The 21338-nt window shown below is 40.3% G+C and overlaps 1 protein-coding gene across 1 annotated transcript; it reads left to right on the top strand.

Moving 5' to 3' along the window:
* The first annotated feature begins 316 nt into the window (after positions 1-316).
* On the top strand, positions 317-20353 carry LOC115410426 (rac GTPase-activating protein 1). Its single transcript, XM_030122072.1, has 16 exons — positions 317-410; positions 1888-2090; positions 3298-3437; positions 4327-4399; positions 5621-5674; positions 9111-9209; positions 9293-9452; positions 9956-10077; positions 10191-10349; positions 10444-10539; positions 11788-11986; positions 12514-12619; positions 14907-15039; positions 18090-18192; positions 18705-18848; positions 20160-20353. The coding sequence occupies exons 1-16, from the start codon at positions 317-319 to the stop codon at positions 20351-20353; spliced, it is 2079 nt and encodes a 692-aa protein (XP_029977932.1).
* Positions 20354-21338: the final 985 nt, after the last annotated feature.

A 21338-nucleotide genomic window follows, 5' to 3' on the forward strand; every position in this document is an offset into this window, starting at 1 on the left:
GGACCAGGTGGACTAGGTTCAGAGGACCAGGTGGAAAAAAGGTGGACCAGGAGGACCAGAGGTGGGATCAGAAGGAGCAGGAGGACCAGGTCGACTAGGCGGACCAAGTTGAGAGGACCGGGTGGACAAGAGGAGGAGCAGGAGGACCAGGTTCAGAGGACCAGAGGTAGACCAGGAAGACCAGGTGGACCAGAAGTGGTCCAGGTGGACCAGGTTCAGCAGACCAGGTGGACCAGTAGGACCAGGTGGACTAGGTGGACAAGGTTCAGTGGACCAGGTAGACCAGGTGGACCAGGTTCAGTGGACCAGGTGGACCATGTCAGAGGAGTGTGGTCTGCTGGTGGAGGAGCTGCTGACTCTGTGTATCCATAGAATGAGTGTGGAACAGAACACCATCAGCTCTGAACTGGGTGAGTCTGTTCTTCTTCTACTGCTCACATTCAGTCCATGTTTGTGATGTTTCTTCTTTGGGATAATGTCTGCAGTTTGTTCACAACCTTGAGAAGTTTGACTTTATGAAATTTTGATGAATTTTTCAAATATTCTAAATGTTCCTTTCCTTCTACTGGTCCATGTTTAGATGGTTTAGAACATGTACATGGTTCCAGATATCAGTCTAGTTCCTATTGGTCACTGATAGAAGTCAGATATGGACTGTGATTGGATGAATCTAATTCTCCTCCAGTGAAAGTCCCGCTCACTTCTATAGTTAGATTGATCTGCATCCAGAACCAGGACTGGAACACAGAACAGAACCAGGACTGGAACAGAGAACAGAACCACAGGACTGGAACATAGAACAGAACCAGGACTGGAACACAGAACAGAACTAGGACTGGAACATAGAACAGAACCAGGACTGGAACATAGAACAGAACCACAGGACTGGAACACAGAACAGAACCACAGGACTGGAACACAGAACAGAACCAGGACTGGAACACAGAACAGAACCAGGACTGGAACAGAGAACAGAACTAGGACTGGAACATAGAACAGAACCACAGGACTGGAACATAGAACAGAACCAGGACTGGAACACAGAACAGAACTAGGACTGGAACACAGAACAGAACCAGGACTGGAACACAGAACAGAACCACAGGACTGGAACATAGAACAGAACCACAGGACTGGAACACAGAACAGAACCAGGACTGGAACACAGAACAGAACCACAGGACTGGAACACAGAACAGAACCACAGGACTGGAACACAGAACAGAACCAGGACTGGAACACAGAACAGAACCACAGGACTGGAACATAGAACAGAACCAGGACTGGAACACAGAACAGAACCAGGACTGGAACAGAGAACAGAACTAGGACTGGAACATAGAACAGAACCACAGGACTGGAACATAGAACAGAACCAGGACTGGAACACAGAACAGAACTAGGACTGGAACACAGAACAGAACCAGGACTGGAACACAGAACAGAACCACAGGACTGGAACACAGAACAGAACCACAGGACTGGAACACAGAACAGAACCACAGGACTGGAACACAGAACAGAACCACAGGACTGGAACACAGAACAGAACCAGGACTGGAACACAGAACAGAACCACAGGACTGGAACACAGAACAGAACCAGGACTGGAACACAGAACAGAACCAGGACTGGGGCATAGAACAGAACCAGGACTGGAACATAGAACAGGACCAGGACTGGAACACAGAACAGAACCACAGGACTGGAACACAGAACAGAACCAGGACTGGAACACAGAACAGAACCACAGGACTGGAACACAGAACAGAACCAGGACTGGAACACAGAACAGAACCTGAACCTCCTCACACATTCACCTGGTTCTGATCCAGATGGAACAGTTGCTGCCGTACAGGAACACTGGACTGTGTTTGTTCTCCTCAGAGTTCATGGAGGTGGTGAAGAACTTCGAGGCGATCCGGAAACGATGTGTTCACGCTGAGCTGGAGCTGAAGAAATACAAAGAGCTGCTGGTGAAGTCCGACGTGTCCAAAGCAGCTCTGGAGGTCAAACTGAAACACGCCAGGAACCAGCTGGAGGTGGAGATGAAGAAACGCTACAAGATCGAAGGAGACTACCAGTATATGGTGAGTGGAGGATTATCACACTGAGTGGGTTAGTCTGAGTGGGTTAGTCTGAGTGGATAAAGTTACTACCTGACAGAAATGGAAAAATGGACCAAAAACACCTGTTTGTTTTTTTTTTCATTTTCTGAGACTGGATGTTGTCATTTTCAAGGAATCAGTGCTAATGCCTCGGTCACAAAGATTGTTATGAACGATCCGTTTGTACGAATTTTACCGTTCGTACAAAATCTGGACATCGTAGACATGCTCCCTCCACGAATGTCTACAAACTCCAGATTTTCTCAGACTGAGTGGGTTAGCATGAGTAGATTAGCATCAGTGGATTATTATGAGTGGGTTATTATCACACTGAATGGATTATTATGAGTGGGTTATTATGAGTGGGTTATTGTCCCAATGAGTGGATTATCATGAGTGGATTATTATCAGACTGAGTGGATTATCATGAGTGGATTATCATGAGTGGATTATTATGAGTGCATTATTATCGGACTGAGTGGATTATCATGAGTGGATTACTATGAGTGGGTTATCATCACACTGAATTGATTATTATGAGTGGGTTATTATGAGTGGGTTATTGTCCCAATGAGTGGATTATCATGAGTGGATTATTATCAGACTGAGTGGATTATTTTGAGTGGATTATTATGAGTGGATTAATATGAGTGGATTATTATCAGACTGAGTGGATTATCATGAGTGGATTACTATATATGTACTGTACATATAATTTAATTGTGCATATTATCGCTGGTGGGCAGAAACCTCGTGAATCCATTTTTGTCTTTTTTTTTGGTCCTAAACTGATTCTATCGGTCAGTCTTCACGTTGGCCTGTCGCTTTTATAAATATTTAACCAATGAAAAGTGTTCAACAGCTTGTGACTACACCTCTTAACTCCATTCATTTATTTAGAATATACATTTTTTTTTATCAGTTTCCTGAAAAATAACTGTTTTGGACATAAGAGGTTTCCACCCGGCAGTGACGATGTATAATGTAATCTGAGTAACTCTAGTGACATACATATATTATATTATAGTGGATGGTTAGTAACGCCTTAAACACAGCTTTAATCCTAAAACTAACAGGATTCATGGATGTAAACTGAATCTAAAGGTAACTGTGTGTGTTTGTAATCATGTGTTTCCAGCCTTTAGGGGGCGCCGTTTCACCGCTAACGCCTCCGTTTGTCGTGTTTCAGCAGCGGCAGATGCAGCTGATATGCGATATTCTCATCCACGACACCAAGTCCAGCGCCTGCCTCAACGACGAACAGAAATCACTGCTGGCGACGTTCGAGCGTAAAGGAGGAAACGCCACCATGCAACGAAGCAGCAAACGGTGACGACCACCAACCCAACCAGACCCATGTGGTTTCATACACGGGTTTATTTCAGTTCTGTAGTGACTTTTATGTCTGGTTGTCATCTCATTGTTTGTCTTTAATGTCGTTCATGTTCCGTCTTGTGTTGTTTATGTCAAATCCATCTTATCTGTCGTGTCTGTTATGTCATTTTGTATTTGTAACTGTCTATTGTGAGTTATTTTTGTTCATTTTGTTACTTTTGTATTTGATTGATTCACCAACATATGGTTTTCGATCAGTGGATCTGTTGGTAATTGGATTTTCTTTTCAGAAACAAAAGAAAAAACTAGTGGTTCACTGATTGTCATTTTGAAATACAAGATTTTAAATTTAATTTCAAGGTGTTTTTTCTTTTTCAGTGTCAGAACAGATAAACCAAATTTAAAAAACAGATTGATTTTTGTTTTCTCTAATAAAAAATAAAGTTACTACCTGAAAGAAATGGAAAAATGGACCAAAAACACCTGTGTTTTTTTTTTCATTTTCTGAGACTGGATGTTGTCATTCTCAAGGAATCAGCGCTAATGCCTCGGTCACAAAGATTCTTATGAATGATCCATTTATACGAATCTTCCAGTTCGTACAAAATCTGGACATCGTAGACATGCTCCCTCCACGAATGTCTACGAACTCCAGATTTTGTACGAACTGGAAGATTCGTACAAACCCATGAAAAAACAAGTATTTTTAGTTTGTTTTTCCATTTGTGTCAGGTAGTAACTTTTCAAAGATGGATGTGGAATTACAGATATTTGCATTAATCTGTTCCTTCCACATAATTAGTGTAAATTAGAGTTAATTAAAGGGATTTCACAGATTCAGTCCTCTGTTGTTGTTGTTCTGATTCATCGTTTCCGTCCTCAGGTTGTCGGTCATTGATGAGTCCTCCTTCCTGTCTCACTCCGACATCAGCTACGACCGGACGGATGACGACATGGTACAAATATTTAAAGTCTGTTACTTTTTTAAGGCGGTCGTGTCTCCGCTGCCACAGTTTTAATTCCACCTTTATTCAAATGAACTTAAATCCTGAACCGTTTACGTTTTTGACAGGATGTAAACGTCATCTTTTATCCGAGGTTGGGTTCTTTCTATTGGTCTAGAACACACTAGGGTAGAGGTCTGCATTGGCTGAGGGGGAGGGGTGGAAGTGGGCAGGGCTTAGAGCAGCAGAATGCAGTCGGTGAGAGAAAGATGGAAGATTTTTACGACTTTTATCAGTGTTTTAGTGAGGTTTTAGCTGCGATTTCATGTAAACATGTATATAATAGTGGTACTGCTGTTTGAGTGTTCTACTAGTGTGTTTTGATGTGTTTTTGTCGAGTTTCACTTTTTTTTTTTTTGCCTTTTTTTCAGTGTTTTTATCTGTATTTGTATAGTTCATTGATAGCTGTATTTTTTTTTTTTTTTTGGATTGATTGAAATCTTTATTTCGAACATGTAGACGGTGAAATCAAAACAAAAAAAACATAACCTCCTTGGCGGAGGTAATCAACCAACAAAATATCAGTAATGATACATAAACAAAAGAAAAAATAAATAAATGAAATGAAATTTGATCTGTAAAAAATATATATACATTTATAGAATAATCTGTAAATGGGTTTTTCCATGAACTGGATTTATTTTGTGTCTTTATTTGATTCAGATGATGGATGTTTTTGTCAGTGAAATGTGGGGCTCTGTCTACAACTAGACAGGAAGTGAACACAGACTATCAACAGGATCCAAGTGACTAAAAAGAACCAAAAAGAACAAGAAGAGCATGGACACACAAGGATCTAGAACAACTGTACTCTCTGAACACATGGAAAAGAGTTTAAGGTTTATTTCTGTACAGTTATTTCAGTTATTTTTCATAATATGATAAAAATTGCAAGACCTTTTTTTTTTTACTGTAACACACTGTTTTAATCATTTATTAATAATGATAATTAATGGACAGATACTAAAAGTTGAGCTCTACCAAAAAAAAAAAAGGTGCAAAAAATTGGCAAAAAAGTCATTTTCTGACACTTTTATTGCAGAAACAGCATAAGTAAATCTCATCCTGTTCTAATGGGAGTCTTTAAAGGGTTAAATGAGTAGAATATGTTGTTTTTGTCGGTTTGCGTTCAGTCAAACAGTGTGAATGTCTTTGTTTGTTTGTTTGTTTCAGGACCTCGACACGTCTGTGATCAAACCTCTGAGATCTCGGGCCAGAGAGAGGAGGGTAAGTCTGGAAGTCTAAACCCGATGGAGGATCTTCAGGTCCAGGGTTGGTACGCGTCCTGGAAATCCTTGAAAATACTTGAATTTCAATGTTATGTTTTCAAGGTCTGGAAAGTGCAAACCCTGTGATGTGATTTATTTTTGTATTTTTGATTTTAACTTAAGCCAAAGCTACTCATAGAGAGGTGAGACTTTGTTTTTTTGGGGGGGGGGTGGGAGTGGGGGGTGGTGCAGTGGATACATGTTAGGAGGTGGTAAAATTCCGTGATAGGTTCCCCATACAAGAGAGTAGGGCTGCACAATTAATCAAATTTTAATCGTGATCATGATTTTGGGCGCCACGATTAAATTAACCTCATCGTCGGCAATATTTACATTTCAAATGCCTCACAAATACCAGGAATGTGTGAAGGCCAAAACACACTGTAAGCCCGGACTTTGTATTTTACTAAAATGCTTTAATTCCAATGTACTTAAATGATTTAAGTTTGATTCCATTACTATAAAATGTTCAGTATATTCTACTAATTTGTAGACATAGTCAAAAGTAGGAAAAAGTTTCAGTTGAATGGATTTAAATCACTCAGTTTTAGTCCTGATCATACCTTTTTATCTGTGCATTGCATTGTGGGTATTGGGCATGTTGTTGTAAATGTGTTGTTTTTCTGTGCAGGGGTTCAGCGGGTTGTGCTGTTCGTGTTCATTTGGGCTGAATGTGTGGATGTCAGTGTTTATCGGCCTTTTTGTGTTTGTTTTTGTATTTTTGTCAGAGCCAGAGGGAGAACTATGGATTTACTGTTCAGACAGGAATGGTCTTGTACAGTGGAAATATTAATGCCTTACCAAATTAAAAGCACTTCCTGTACTGGCAAATGACATTGAGCTAAATTCCATCCACGCTACAATATTTTAAGTTGAATAATTAATCAAAGGACTTTATATTGCAAAAGATTTTAATTTAAATCAACTTGGAATTGAGTCCAATGAACTGATGATATTAAGTCTAATGATTATACAAAATAATTAACATTGCAGCATATTTTCAGTTAAATTAACTTGGCATTTAGTGTGTTGTACTGAAAATAGTAATTCCATTCAAATCTAGCATTTAAGTTGAACCCTTTCATGAATAGTGGTCTCTACAGCGGACAGTTGTTCAAATGTGTTCACTTGTATGTATATGGATTTTGTTGTTTTAGTTCCATATCAGCCAACACAGTGACACTTGTCCATCATCCCATACACTGCAGTTCCTACCATTACTGTAACTTTGCTGTTTTAGATAAACCTGATCTGCAGTAACATGTTTGAGTTAAAAAAAACTACTAATTGTTATTAGACTGTAATTAACAGGGGTTTTTTTAGTTGCTTTTTTTAAACAAAAAGTTGGGTTTTTTTACGCATTATCTCCATGAAGTGAGCAATAATTAGTATTAGAGTGTGTTAAAATGTGACAAAACATCAGATTAGCAGCATTAAACATGTTTTTATTTCACAGTTTTCACACAGTATATCATTAAATACATGTTTTTTTTGTTTCTAAAATGAAGCACATGGTGTCCAGCTGAGTGGACATTTTTGTAACTCCATGAAAAATAGGTTCATAAAAAAAATTCAATTGCATTGTTTTTTTGGGGGTTTTTTTTAGGGTCATGCCCTAAGAGGAATGAAAATCACTCGGGCGGGGGGGGGGGGGGGATCTTGATTAAGGTTCTCATAATTCATGCATGGAAGGGTTAATACACTCAAGTTTTCATTACTCATTACTTTATTTTTTTAAGGCAACGAGTTACCTAAGATTTTTTAAGTAAACTCAACTTACTTGGTTTTACAGTATAATATTCCTTCACAAAATCCCCGTCCATGTCCAGCGGCATCCCAGACAACCATAACAGTGATGCTGCACTGGGCAACACCGTATCATCTACCTCCCAAAGACATGCGGAAATAACAGACGTAACATTGTTTTATTTGGCCAAAGACGTGTCCAGTAAACACAGTGAACAATGAGGGCTTCAGAAAAATGGTCAAAACATTAATAACAGCATATTTATTCTGTTAGCCCATTTGTAAATTATAAATTCTTGGGTAATTTTTTTTTTAGTATTTGTCACTTATTCTTATTTAAAGTTTCATTATGCATGGAAAACTGTTCACATTTTGTTTGTTTAAAAATAGTGCAATAAAAATACAGATGTTTTCCCAAACATGATGAATAATCGTAATTACAATATCCATCAAAAATAATTGTGATTATCGTTTTGGCCGTAATCGTGCAGCCCTACAAGAGAGGCATAGAAGCCGGGAGTCGGACGTTCAAAGCATGTTAAGTTTCACTTTCAGTTTACGCCAGTTTCTCTAATTGTTGTGCAGGGTAAAGGATGCTGAAAAACCAGGCTCTCATTGGCTAGCTGTTAGCCAGAGTCCTGCAGATTGTGTAATGCAGATGTTGAATATTCATGAGAACTGGTGCAAATCGAGCTGAGTCTTCCAGCAGGTTTTGTATACGACGTTAGAATGGGTAGAAACTTGGCAACCAAAAATGAGTCCATGTTAGAGCGTCAGATAAGACCACAAAAGTAATGAAATGCATGTGACAGGGCACCTTTAAAGTCAAGGCTCTCAAACTCATGTTCTTTCAGGTTCCACATTCAGCCCAATTTGATCTGAAGTGGGCCAGAGCAGTAAAATAATAACAGAATAGCCTATAAATAATGACAACTCCAAATTTTTATCTTTGTTATAGTGCAAAAAAAACCCATTAACTTATGAAAATACTTACTTTTATGAATTATCCCAAAAAAAATGTGAATAGCCTGAAAAAGCTGAAATTTCTTAAGAAAAATAAGTGCAATTTTAACAATATTCTGCCTGAATTTATCATTTATACGAGTGCATTATGGATCAGATCTACAAAGACTCAACACTTAGTAACAGGCAGAAAATAATTCAAATTGGGCTGAATTTTCTGTAGACATTTCAGGTTGTTGATATTTGTTCAGGTTATTCACATTTTATTGTTACAGGATAGTTTGTAAATGTAAATATTTTCATAATTTAATGTTATTTTTTGCACTAAAAGAAAGACAAAATTTGAAGTTGTTATTATTTATGGGCATAATTTAATATTTTTTTCACATCAAACCGAGAAGAAAATCTGGATTCATTCTTTTTTGTCGGTTCTTCTGCTGTTATTATTTGACTGTAGGTCATATTGGTCTGTATGGGGAACCTGAACTAAAATGAGTTCCACAGCCTGGACTGTGGAATTTCTGCACTTTGTAAATTCATCCCAGGGGTCGGATTGGAACCTTTGGTGGGACGCATTTGGCCCCCGAGCTGCATGTTTGAGACCCCTGTTTAAAATGACGTTGGAAACTGTGTGCGAACCCTGCAGGTCAGAGTTAGTCTGTTGTATGTTTTTGTTTTTGTGTTAGAGGTCGTCGATGGGCATTTCCGTCAGCGCTCCGATGGGAAAACGAAGCCGAGGTGGGAATATTTCTGCGGAACTGCTGGACAGGAAACCCCTGGAGGAGGTGGGACGTAAGAACAACTCCTAGGTTTTCAGTGTTTTGTGATTTTGATGCTTAAAAGTTGAAGAATTTGTCGTTTGTTTCAGAAGGTGGAGACGATCATGAAGGCGTCGGTGGTGACCCCTGACCCCAGAGGTCAGATCCACATGGTGGTCGACATCGCACAGGAAAGTCCTGAGAACCCGACCCTGAAACCCCAGACCGTCACCCAGGAATGTGGACTGTCTGTAGGAGAAGCAGGTCAGGGTTCTGTGGGCTGGATCTGTTCTGGGAATCCTGTTTTTACAGAGAAATATTTTAGTTCAGAACCATCGACCAGAACCAAAAATGGAAAGATTTAATGACGTGGATGTTGGACTCCACAACAGTAACTACAACAACAGCAAGAAAAGCACTCAGAGAGCGCAGACCTCCGTCAAGACAGACCCCCCCCCCCCCCCCAATCACCACCAAAATTTAATCATTTCTTCCTTGCGCCAGTATCAACATTTCCTGAAATTTTCATGAAAATCCGTCCATAACTTTTTGTGTTATCCTGCTAACAAACAAACACGCACACAAACAAACAAAGCAAAGCGATCACAATACCTGCTGGTGGAGGTAACAACATCGATAAGACTTAAATATAAAACACGGAGTAGAAACTATAATGACGTGAAAGTTAAAAGTCCAGATTTAAGTGAAGGAATCACAGAGCAGACAGTGTTTTATTCTGTGGAGACAGTGGCTAAACTCCGCCTCCTCCTCAGACCAGACATCGGTGTGGTTTGGCTGCAACGAGACGACGATGGAACCTGAACTGGAATCAAAGATGGAGGAGAACGTCAACAGAACCGAGAGAATGACCAAACACATTTTCCTCTCCAAAACGGTACGAACAATGGATGGATGGATGGATGGGTAGATGGATGGATGGATGGTCCCTTTAAGACTCACCTGTGTGTTCAGACGCACCGTCCCTTTAAGACTCACCTGTGTGTCCAGGTGATCCGTCCTGAGACCTGCTCGTCCTGCAGGAAGAGGATCCGCTTTGGGAAGATGGTGGTGAAGTGCAGGAACTGTCGTCTGGTGGTCCATCCAGAGTGTAAACAGAAGTGTGTGGACGGCTGTGCAGCTGGAAGGACCGCAGCTACGGGTCCTACGGTACCAGGACACGCCCACCTAACAGAGGGGGAGGGGTCAAACATACGGCTCCTCCCACTTCCAATGTCAACCTGTCACGTGTTTGGTTCCTCAGAGCTCATTGGATGGCTTTGCCCCCGTGGACCCGCCCAGAGTGCCCCTATTGGTGGTGGAGTGTGTGGCTGAGATAGAGAGGAGGGGCCTGAAGGAGGTGGGTGTGGCCTCTGACTTCTGAGGCGTTTCCTGTCTGCTATAGGGTCAGTAACTAAAGGGTGGATCCAGAGGCGGAGCTACACATTTATACTGACGGACAGGGGCGTAAAAAATCTGTCAGAACACATTATCTGGAGCTGGAGGGTTCTATACAGGCACTGTAGGGTTCTATACAAGTGCTGTAGGGTTCTATACAAAGACAGGTGCTTCAGGGTTCTATACGGGCGCTGTAGGGTTCTATACAGGCGCTGTAGGGTTCTATACTGACAATGTAGGGTTCTATACGGGTGATGTAGGGTTCTATATGAAGGCAGGTGCTGTAGGGTTCTATGTGGGTGCTGTAGGGTTCTAAACAAGTGCTGTAGGGTTCTATACAGGCGCGGTAGGGTTCTATATGAGCGCTGTATGGTTCTATATGAGCGCTGTAGGGTTCTATATGAGCGCTGTAGGGTTCTATATGAGCGCTGTAGGGTTCTATATGAGTGCTGTAGAGTTGTATGTGGGCGCTGTAGGGTTCTATACAGGTGCTGTAGGGTTCTGTACGAGCGGTGTAGGGTTCTATACGAGCGCTGTAGGGTTCTATATGAGCGCTGTAGGGTTGTATGTGGGCGCTGTAGGGTTGTATGTGGGCGCTGTAGGGTTCTGTACGGATGCTGTAGGGTTCTATACGAGCGCTGTAGGGTTCTATATGAGCGCTGTAGGGTTGTATGTGGGCGCTGTAGGGTTGTATGTGGGCGCTGTAGGGTTCTATACGGGCGCTGTAGGGTTCTATACGGGCGCTGTAGGGTTCTATGTGGACGCTGTAGGGTTGTATGTGGGCGCTGTAGGGTTCTATACGGGCGCTGTAGGGTTCTATGTGGACGCTGTAGGGTTCTATGTGGACGCTGTAGGGTTCTGTACGGACGCTGTAGGGTTCTGTATGTGCGCTGTAGGGTTCTATGTGGACGCTGTAGGGTTATATATAGGCGCTGTAGGGTTCTATTTATAAATTTATCTTATTTTGTCTCCATCTGAGAAAACAAACATGTGAGATTCAAAAAAACTAATTTAATCCAGAAGAGGTAAAAATGAGCAAAAAAAGTCTGTCTGGGTAAAATACTGTTAGTTACTAATAAAAAACATGATATTAGTGCATTATTACTTTTAGATGTTATTAATCTGGACTCCTCTGACCACGCCCACTTAGGACACAGGAAGTGAACTGTTATACTCTGTGACCTTTGACCTGTGACCCTTGCGTCCTCAGAGGGGGCTGTACCGCGTCCCCGGCACCGAGCGTCTGGTGAAGGAGCTGCGGGAACGCTTTGTGCAGGGGAAGGCTCCGCTCATGCTCAGTCGGGTGGAGGACGTCCACGTCATCTGCGGCGTCCTCAAGGACTTCCTGCGGAAACTGAAGGAGCCACTGGTCACCTTCAGGCTCCACCCTGCCTTCATGGAGGCTTCAGGTAATGCTGGGAAATCTGAGCTCTGAGCATCCACGCAAACAAAATCTTCAAGAAAGTGATGAAAAATAGAACACAAGAAAAAACATTGTACATGATAAATTAGAAGAATAAAAATAGATCTGGGTAAAGACCCTGTACGGAAGAGGATTAGGGCCACTGGAAAAAAAAAACAACTGGACATTGAAATATAACGACAAGGGAAAAAGAAACACATTTAAAACATTATGAAAGAAACATGTAAAAGGTGATTAAAAACAGCAAGAAAACAACACACAAAAAAACCCAAAAATATAAAAACACACATATGTGTTATTCTCTGTTTTTCCTCTAGTTTTCTGCATTTTCTGGGGGCTTGGTTTAATTTTTCTGCTTGGGGTTTTGGTGGTTTAGGGGTTAAATGTGAAAAACTCTGAATTATTTGATCTTATCTCATCATATCCTGAAAATCCATAACCTGATTCAGATCTGAGTTCCCACCGGTGGACTTCTGTTACAACTCCTGACTCTACTCTGTGTTTGTTTTTCAGAGACGCCTGATGAGGAGAACGCCGCCTCCATGTTGTATCAAACCATATCGGAGCTGCCCAAGGCCAACAGAGACACCATGGCCTTCCTCATGCTCCATCTGTACAAGTACGACATACGTTAACGTTTTATATACGATGACGAACTGCGAACAAATGAAAGAAAAGGATTCAGTCCAGGAGCTTATTCTGACTCCTGGTCTTTATTTTTACCTTCAGACATTTTATTCAGGTGATAAAGCTACTGAATTGACAAAAAAACAAAGAAAATATGAGCGTAGTTAATGATAATGGTTAAAGAACTGAATGTATGAGTTTAGACTAAGGATGCACAGATGTAAAATATGTGGACAAAAGTATGTGGACACGTTGAATTCAGGTGTTTCTTTTCTAACAGGGGTCTGGGATACAAAACAATAATGACTAATGTTATAATATAGTTTTATATTATGGGATAAGTATCATTACATTGGTTAGTTTGGTTTAAATTATTATCTTTGCTTTGAAAATGCGTCGCAGATGGTTTGGACTGAATTTCTCTCAACATTAATTTATTTTGTTTGTTTGTTTTTTTATCCATGACTATGATTTTAAATGTTCTTCCTCTAAATTTGTAAAATAGTTTTCCTGCTCTGACTGTAAATAATCATTTTCTACCATTGGTAACCATCACTGAGGAAGAAAAATCTACCATTAAACTGTCAGTAAATATTGGTGGTTGTAAAGTTTGTGGACATAAATATTGGGACACATGTTTCCAGCTGTCAGATGTCCTGTTCATGAGGATCTGAGGGAAAAATAGCAAAATTTCCTTTTTTTTTTTTTTTTTTTGGGGGGGGGGGGGGGGGGGCTTTTTTTTCATGTTATATGTTATTTTGTAAATCTTGTGTTAATTTTTGTTCGTTTACTCTTTTATATATATAATCAGTTAACCATGGTGTGCCCATCCACTGTCATTTATCGACTATTAAATTATTTTATTATTATTTTTTTTGTTGGTCAGTTTGTGGCTTATTTTGTTTTTGTTGTGTATTATTTTTCGTAATTTTTTTTCCATGAATTTTGTTCTTTTTATCAAGTAGTTTGGCTTTTTTTTGTTCATTTTGTCGCCTGTTTTATGATTTTTTTCCTTCAGTTTTTCCCATTAAACTTTAAGGAAATATTGTCAGATCCTCATGAACAGAACATCTGACAGCTGTAGACGTGTCCCAATATTTATGTCCATATAGTTTACAAACATCCATATTTACAATATTTTAAAATCATAGTCATGGGTTTAAAAAAAAATCAGTGTTGAGAGAAATTCAGTAAAAACCATCTCAGTTTAAGCCAAAAACTAATGATATTTATCCCAATATAAATGCTTGTAGCTGCAGTTGCCCTGACGACGACAACATCGCAGTATTTTTTTTTTTTTTATTCCCTGTGTTGCTATGACGGCGACCCACACTGATGAAATGCTATATGCTAGTGGTCAATCCTAGCTGCATTTAGGGGCCGTTTACACGGCGTAGGATTCAGTCGACTCCGGGAAGATTTCATGGCGGATTAGCCTTCTGTTAACATGGAAACGGTGCCTAGAGTGCCTGAATCCGGAAACTTTTGGTACCAGGGTCCAGGGTGGAATGTTATCGATACGCTCCGCATTTCAGCTCCGTGTTAACGCGAGTCGGAGCGTTCCGGGGTAAAATATGACATCACCGCATGCGCGCGCAGCCAAGAACCGCCAGTTAACCCACTCCAGGCCAGTTGGTGGCGGTAATGCGCCTCCAAGCTGGTTTGCCAGCCTCTATGACACAATAAAGCTGCAGAAAAAGAAGGAACAACCACAACAACAATGGCCGGTTTCAGAACAACATACGTGCTGCTAACTGTGCTCAGCTCGTCTGTCCAGACAAAGAAGTCCTGCGTCTTTGTACGACCACTCGCCATTGTTGTTTGTAAATAGTGTTGTCCACCTCTTCTTCTTCTTCTTCTCATTTAAAGGCTGTCTAAACCGGAAATCGTTTGTCCACAGGCGCATGTTTTACCGCCACTGTTTCACTACAGCTCTACATCGCCAGCTACTGGTCTGGCATGGCCACTACAGCGTATTCAGCCGTCCTCGCGGACCCATGTTAACGCAGATCGTTATCATAGCGGCTTCGTCTTAACGCGGAATGATTTTATAACGCAAAGGAGAAATCTTTGCAGAGTGTTGCCGTGTAAACGTACCCTTAGTCGACTCGAGCTGATACCGTCGGCGTGAGCAGCATTTATGTAATGAAGACGATCACAAAACCGAGGGACAAATGACAAAAACTAACAAATAACACCGGCATCGTCCCAGATTTTCAGTGTATCCTGAGTCCTGTGTCGTCAGTTTTCCCTCCAGTGTTTTTTTTCATTGTGTGCAGGGTCATGAGGAGTCCTCAGTGTCAGATGGATCAGAACAACTTGGCCCGAATTTTCGGACCCACCATTGTAGGACACGGACTGCCCGAACCGTCTCCGTCCACCATCATGAGAGACACCAACCTGCAGCCAAAGGTAAACCAGGGACGTCGGACCGTAATCCAAGGTAGAACAGTGTCCTGGTGTTCACGACTGATGTTAGCATTAGTTTTTGTTTTTGTTTGTTTTTTTCGCATTAACTGTTTAATGTCAAATATACAGCTGAATGCAGCGTACTTACACTCAAACTATTATTTCACAAAAACGCGAATAACCTGAACTAATATGAACTTTTTGAAATTTCTGAAGTGCAAGTTTACCAATATTCTGCCTGTTATTAAAATTTGTATGTATTTGTAGATCCACTGTGATCTGTAAGTTGTAATTTACATGTGTAAATGATAAACTGAGGCAGAATATTGTTAAAATTACACTTAGTTTTCTTAATAAATTTCAGTTTATTCATGTTATTCACATTGTTTTAAAGGATAGTTGGTAGATAGAAATATTTTCATCGCAAAATTTTACTTTTTTCGCTCTACAACATTTAGGAAAGTTTGGAGTTGACATTATTTATTTATTATTATGTTATTGTTTCATTGGTCCGGCCCACTTCAGATCAAATTTGGCTGAATGTGGAACTGAACTAAAATGAGTTTGACCCCCCTGGTTTATAGCATTAATGGGAAACACTGACATCCATACTGTTCTTGTGTAGTGACTCTACCGATGTAAGTTAATGAACTGATGAAAATGCTACGGCAGAAAAAGCAAAAATACATGACGAAGACGGGATATTAACGACTGTTTCCAGCTAAAACTGACCCCAACTCGGTGACCTCCAAGGTAGTCCGAGACCTGAGAGCTGTGCCCTGGTGAATCCTTTAGAGCCCAGGTACTAGACTGACAGGAAGTCGATAGCATTTCTCCAACAAATACGTACCAGAGCAAGAAGCACAAGTTTTAACATGTGGTAACAACAGCCTACGCCTGGACACTGAGTACAACTGTTTCCAACGTAACAATCACACTGGTCTGTACGAAATTTATACATCTGTTTTAAGGTAAGGAATTCCACTTTTCTAGAACCGGGTTTTTTTTATTTGTAATATCAGTCTGAAGTAGACGTGTAGTAAGAACTGTTGAGTCATGTTTTCTTCAAAGGAGAAGACGCGCTCGGCTGCTTTCCTGTCATATCCAACAGTAAATTTAATACGTAGGGTTTTAATTTTAAAGTTAGTTGTTCGGTTTACCTTGAAACATGCTCCGATGTTTCTAGGTTTTCACTGTTCATCGTCTGCTCAGTTGCTGATAAGTCGGTAACTTATATGATGATAATTTGTGTGTGTTTATATAAAACCTCTAGCTCAAAAATGAAGCTAATGTTAAAGTTGTAATAGTGATGAGTGGGTCAGCAGGTTGTGGGGCAGGTCATTGATTGAGCAGACACACAAAAGTCCATACAGTATCGTGTATAAATTCCCTTTAGCCTATGGAATCCTTTTTCTCTACTGTCAATAAGAGTGTCCTTCTGTCTCCTATGTCCTTTTGATGGAGACATTTGTAGTTAGTTACCTCCACCAGGAGGTAGTGTGATCACTTTGCTTTGTGTGTTTGTGTGCGTGTCTGTCTGTTAGCAAGATAACTCAAAAAGTTATGGACGGATTTTCAGGAAATTTTCAGGAAATGTTGATACTGGCACAAGGAAGAAGTGATTAAATTTTGGTGGTGATCGGGGGGGGCAGATCTGTCTTGGCGGAGGTCTAGGCGGAGTGCTTTTCTTGTTTATATTATATTAACTCTTAATCAGCCCTGAGCATTGGAAAGAGGAGTTGGTAATATTGTCTTTTTTTTGTTGTTTTTTGGGGTTTTTTTCTTCTTTTTTTGTGTTTAATATGTCAGTATGTTTGTTGTATAATTTGATTTTTGTTTTGTATTGTGTCTGTGTGGTTCCTTCTGTCTAAGTACATGTTTATGTAAATGTATAATTAAAAAATAAATAAATAAATTCCCTATAGCAGGTTAAAATATTTAGCGATATATAGCACTATTATACAGTCGTGGAAAAAATTATTAGGCCATCAAAAGTCATCAAAAACAATGGTTATGCAATCCAGTCCTAACTCCTGTGTGTATCATGTGACTAAAACAGACAAAAGAAAACATGGAATGTCTAAAAGCACTGTTTTTGTCAGTACAATGACACAGATACTGATAGAAGAACTGAAGTGATTTTAGTTATTATCAAGAAAACATGTTAAATGGATAGAGATCAGCTCTGAAATTAAATTACTATGAGCTGTTTTTGTTATCATTATATTTGTCCAAACAAATGGACCTTTTTTTTCTTTTTTGGAACTTAAATCTTTATTGAGTTTTATGTAGAATTATAACAATAATAAAAAAAAAAAAGACAAACACAAACGAGAGACATTAAAATGCGTAGCCCTAATTAATTGGTTGCGGATGTGGGTCTGGTCTGGTTGTATCAGTAGCTACAGTGGTGTGGGGTGGTTTGGGGCGGGTCAAATAATTCCACAAAAGCGAGACCCTCGGATTGAAAAAATAAACCGTGCATCACTAAGTTGTAATACCACTGACGGCCACTAGATGCTACTCCGAAAAGCTCTGGTTCTCAGACTTTACTCTGAACTTGTCTCTGGGAAATACGAAGTCAGTAGTTTTTTGTTTTTCTTGGACCTTCTAATTAGTAACCCGGTCCATCTTTTAATTTTACATCCATTAATCAGATGTCAGGTCCAGTACGTGTTTTAATTTCTGCCATGTTGGACTTTGATTGACAGGTATGACTTTGTTTTATTTAATGATTGATTAATTGGTTAAAGTTTGTTACACGGAGCATGATGAAGTTTACAGTTTTAGCATCTGTAAGCTAGCGTTTAGCATTAGCATACCTTTGACCTCTGAGTTCTGCCCTTTTGTCCAAATATGGTCACTTCCAGCTCCAAAAAGCCAACATGGCGACAATCAAACCACTAATTATTTACAGTCTATGGTTGAATAATAATAAAACAAAACACTTTGTTGTGTCAGTACGGTCCATAATGTCGTTTCTTCACCATTAACATGCTTTTACAGTAATAAATATAGTTGATAATTGTGTTTTTGCGTTGTTTGTTTGCTAGGTTGTGCGTCGGTTGTTGTCGTTGCCTGAGGATTACTGGAGACGAGTTCTTTCCATCCAATCAGATCGCATCACACCTTCATCCTCCACCAACAGGATGTCCAGTCAAGATTATGCACCTGGTACTCACACACTTCTGTCACCCATAATCTGGATTTACAAATAGGAAACTGAATCCAGGTGCTTTGTATCTCCCCCTGGTGGTCTGCTGCGGTATAGGTCATAAATAAAACCATCCTCCTCCATGTTTTTATATCAGATTTGAACCAAACCATTAAAAAAACATCCAATGAATGTTTCCCAAAGGTGATTCTAGCTTTTTAAGAAAATTTAAGGTTCATCTTTTGGATTACTTTGTTTTTAATCATTTATTTAATGTTATGAAACCTTGTGATTGATAGCTGTAATGACCAATCATAGTCCAGAATCCATCAGCTAGTAACCAATCAGATGATTGCCTGGTGGTCGTTGTTTATCCCGCTAAGACTCTGGATGTAAATTGTTTGACAGAAACGAGGCGGCTCCCATCACAGTGGGATTTTAGCTTAATTTTTTTACACCGTCTGGTCTTTACGTACAGTCTGTGGTTACCATGGTTAACGCCTCCTGTCCGCAGGTCGGTTGTTTAAGCCGCTGACGTCACCGGAGCTCAGCAGTTATTACAAAGAGACAAACAGAGGTTCTACGAGTGGACGATTCAGACACCTGGGAAACACGTATGTTACAAACATGCAAAGCACACGTCGCAGTTATTACAACTGTATGTGTTCAGCTAGCATTGACATGACACATATATATACAGGGTGCGATTTGTCAAAAAAAACCAGAGGGGGATGTTTTTTTTGTTGTTGGAGTGGGGGAGGGCAGTTATATATGCCGGGGTGCGGTCCATAACTAACGTAACTAACGCTGGCGTGAAATGAAAGCAAAATTTTACATACTTTCAACGTCCAACTCCTGGGTTCTATTCCTCTATTGCTGCGTTTCCACTACATGGTATCGGCTCAACTTGTCCCGGCCTTTTTGCGTTTCCATTACGAAAAAGGACCTGGAATGTGGTACCTGGTTCTAGTTTTTTGGTATCACCTCTGTCGAGGTTCCAGGACTGGGGACCAGATACTAAAAGGTGACGTGTAAACACTGCAGACCACTGATTGGTCAGAGAGCTGTCTCTGTGACCCACTGTTTTACAAAAACAGATGTGGAAGTTTACAGTAAATATATCTGTAGGTTAATCCACATGATGACAGTCTGTAAAACTACACCATTCACTCAGGAGATTCAGTCTTCGGTGGCCGACTTAAAAATTTAGCATGAGCTTGACGAGACAACACGCAACAAGTGAGTTTATCAGTGACTCTGAGCAGACGACACGGAAGTAACATGCTGCATCGCTATGACGACCAGGTACTGTAAAGTCTGTAGTATCCTGTAATGGAAACAGTCTCCAGGAATAGGACCTGGTACCAGAGTCAAGTCGAGCTGGTTCCATGTAGTGGAAACGCGGCATATTATTCAGCGGATCTTACATGAAATTTTCACAACTTCTAACTTGTATCCACTGGACACACAGATACTGGGCCCCATGAATTTGTCACATTTACCCCACCTTTATGGCACCCCAGTGCAAGAGTGCATTCGTAGACTGCCGACAGTTCGGTTCAGGTGAAAGTTAGTGTCGGTAATCTAGGATATAGGTGGAAGAAAACTGTCACAACCTGCTGTTATTTACATCGGTTGGTTGCCCCCCCCCCCCTCCAAGGAGGGAATTCGTTGAGCAGAAGTAGGGATGTAAAAACCAGCAACACCCCACCACCACCACCACCAAATCGCACCATGCGTATATATACATATATATGTATTCACCCTGTCTTTGAAAACCAGAGGTAAGAAAACAGCAGTGGTGCTGAACAGCTTCCCTGTGGTACGCCACATCTGAACCCATTATTTTCATCATTATTAATCACACATTGCATAAATAAAATACATGAAAGAGCTCATTGTTTGACAGGAATACTATTTTACATCTTTAAAATGTGAACTCTTGTTATGTTTGGTTTCTTTTCTTCAGTCGAGCAGATCCCAGTCGAAGGTTCTTCACGTCTCCCAGCTGATCCGCTGCCGTCACAGTTCATTAAACTGAAGAACCAATCAGACCATGCTATTCTCATGTTTGTGCTGCTGCAGCGCCCCCTGTCTGCTCCACCTCCAACTGAACTCAGCCTGAAGACAGGACTGGAAGTGTTTGTTTCTATTTCACACTAAAATGTAAACATTTGTTTCCTAAATACTGTGTTTGTTAGAAATGAAGATAAACTGTTTTATTAGAAACTTAAATAAAATAAACCATTAAAGATGATCGTTTTCCTGCAGTTGTTTTGTGTATTTCTGTAACGTCTCTATCAGTACATTGATTGTCCAGTTTTCAAGCTCATCCAACTGGACATTATTCACTTTTTTTCAGTTAATTACCTCCACCAGGTGGTGTTGTGATTACTTCGCTTTGTGTGTTTGTTTGTTTGCATGTTTGATTTTTAGGAACTGTACGGGAAAACTCTTCCACCCATCTTTCCCAAATCTTCCCCACAGATAGGCCTAGGCCCTGGGACCAGCCCATTACATTTTGGTCCCAGTAGGCCAGAGTTCAAGGTCACAGCAAGGTCACAACATCTACAGTTTTCCTATCTGTCATCATTGAGCAATTTTTGAAAATTCATAAAAAATTCAAAACGACTCCGATTAGCCTCCAATTGGATCCACCTGTAGCTTAGAACAATATCTTGTATCTGGAACTAAATTGTCCACATCCACTGTGGAATGTGGACTCTGTGGACATTTAACACTGAAAATCCCATTTATGATACATTTTTCATTAGAACTCAACAAATATTGATGTGAATTTAATCTAATTTGACAGACACATGACTGGTACCAAGTTTCAACTTTTTCTGCTGTATGGAACAACCTGGAAACTGTTGAATTTAAACAGAAATACTCAATCCACACATGTACACTGTTCGGGGTGCTTGGCGGAGGTTTGTGTTCTGAACACTTGTTTCTGTTCTTTATTTGATTTGAGACGTTCTAAAACAGGGGTGGGTAATTAAGGACTACGAGAGAAAACTAAAGAAAACTAAAGTATAATGAAAAGTCTAAAACTAAACTTGTGTTGACGTAGTCTTCATAAATATTTCCGACATAAACAGGAAGTGAACAGATAAAACCCTTTATTGGTTCCCAGGTGTTTCTG

The sequence above is a fragment of the Sphaeramia orbicularis genome, chromosome 19, assembly GCF_902148855.1.
Source record: "Sphaeramia orbicularis chromosome 19, fSphaOr1.1, whole genome shotgun sequence".
In the NCBI taxonomy this organism is placed as follows: Eukaryota; Metazoa; Chordata; class Actinopteri; order Kurtiformes; family Apogonidae; genus Sphaeramia; species Sphaeramia orbicularis.